Source organism: Octopus bimaculoides, chromosome 14, assembly GCF_001194135.2.
Source record: "Octopus bimaculoides isolate UCB-OBI-ISO-001 chromosome 14, ASM119413v2, whole genome shotgun sequence".
Lineage (NCBI taxonomy): Eukaryota > Metazoa > Mollusca > Cephalopoda > Octopoda > Octopodidae > Octopus > Octopus bimaculoides.
The window spans coordinates 38,527,801-38,528,820 of NC_068994.1; the positions used below are offsets into that span (position 1 = coordinate 38,527,801).

At 34.2% G+C, this 1,020-nt stretch overlaps 1 protein-coding gene across 1 annotated transcript in view; it reads right to left on the reverse strand.

The window, feature by feature from the left end:
- Nucleotides 1-1,020, reverse strand: part of LOC106872379 (uncharacterized) — a 76,226-nt gene that overhangs the window by 67,245 nt on the left and 7,961 nt on the right. Inside the window, 1 exon segment of the mRNA XM_052972592.1 lies at nt 93-1,015. Within this exon segment, the coding sequence (XP_052828552.1) occupies nt 93-1,015 (923 nt within the window).

The following is a 1,020-nucleotide window of genomic DNA, read 5'->3' on the forward strand; positions in this document are numbered from 1 at the left end:
GATATCTGAAATGGTAGAATATCTTTTCCAATAGTCAACAAAGAATAGGTTAATTGTCCTCCATCTCCAATATCTGGGTCTGTAGCATTGACTTGTCCAACAGGGAAGTCTTTGTGTTCATTTTCATAGGTGAGAAACTTAAATATGTCCTGACTAAACTGAGGTTGTATGTCATTTATGTCAGTAACCAACATTGAAAACTGTTTCTGTACTTTCAATGGAGGTAAACCATTATCTTGACATTTAATGGTGAAATTAAATCTCTTCTCACTCTCTCTGTCTATTTCACTCTTGACAATAACTTTGTATTTCTTTTCAGAAATTGAGATTAGCTGAAGGTATCTATTTTGTAAATGACATTTCACTTGTCCATTTACTCCACTGTCATTGTCAATAACTTTGACATACGCAACAAAGCTGTGAATTTTAGTTGCTTCTGAGATGACAGCTGTGTTTCCAGTTGAATCTAAGACAAACTTGAAGTCAATATTTGGTGGATTGTTTAAGTAACTGATTCCATTTATTAGAACAGTGACAGTTGAGGACATAGGTGGCTTACCATTATCTGTGGCTTTTACAAATATTTTATAGGATTTTCCAAACTGAAATTCTGTTGTTAGAAATAGTTCTCCAGTTTGCCTATTCAGTTGAAAGCATTCTTTTATTTTACTTGGTGTCTTAGTACTTAAGCTATAGGAAATTCTTCCATTTTCTCTTTCATCCAAGTCTGTAGCAGACAGTCTTAAAATAGGTTTGTTTATCTGGTGTGTGTCATTTGCAGTGACATTGTAAATATGGTGAGAGAACACGGGGGAGTTATCATTTTCATCTTGCACTGATATTTCTAAATTTAGTACACCTTTCTTTGTTGGAGTACCCCCATCTATGGCAATTAACTGAATGTTGTAAATGTTTTGTGTTTCACGGTCCAAGTTACCATCTATAAGCAGTTGTAACAAATCACTTCCATCCAATTTCTTAGATACAAACAATTGGAATGGAACATCTTCATCCTCTTTG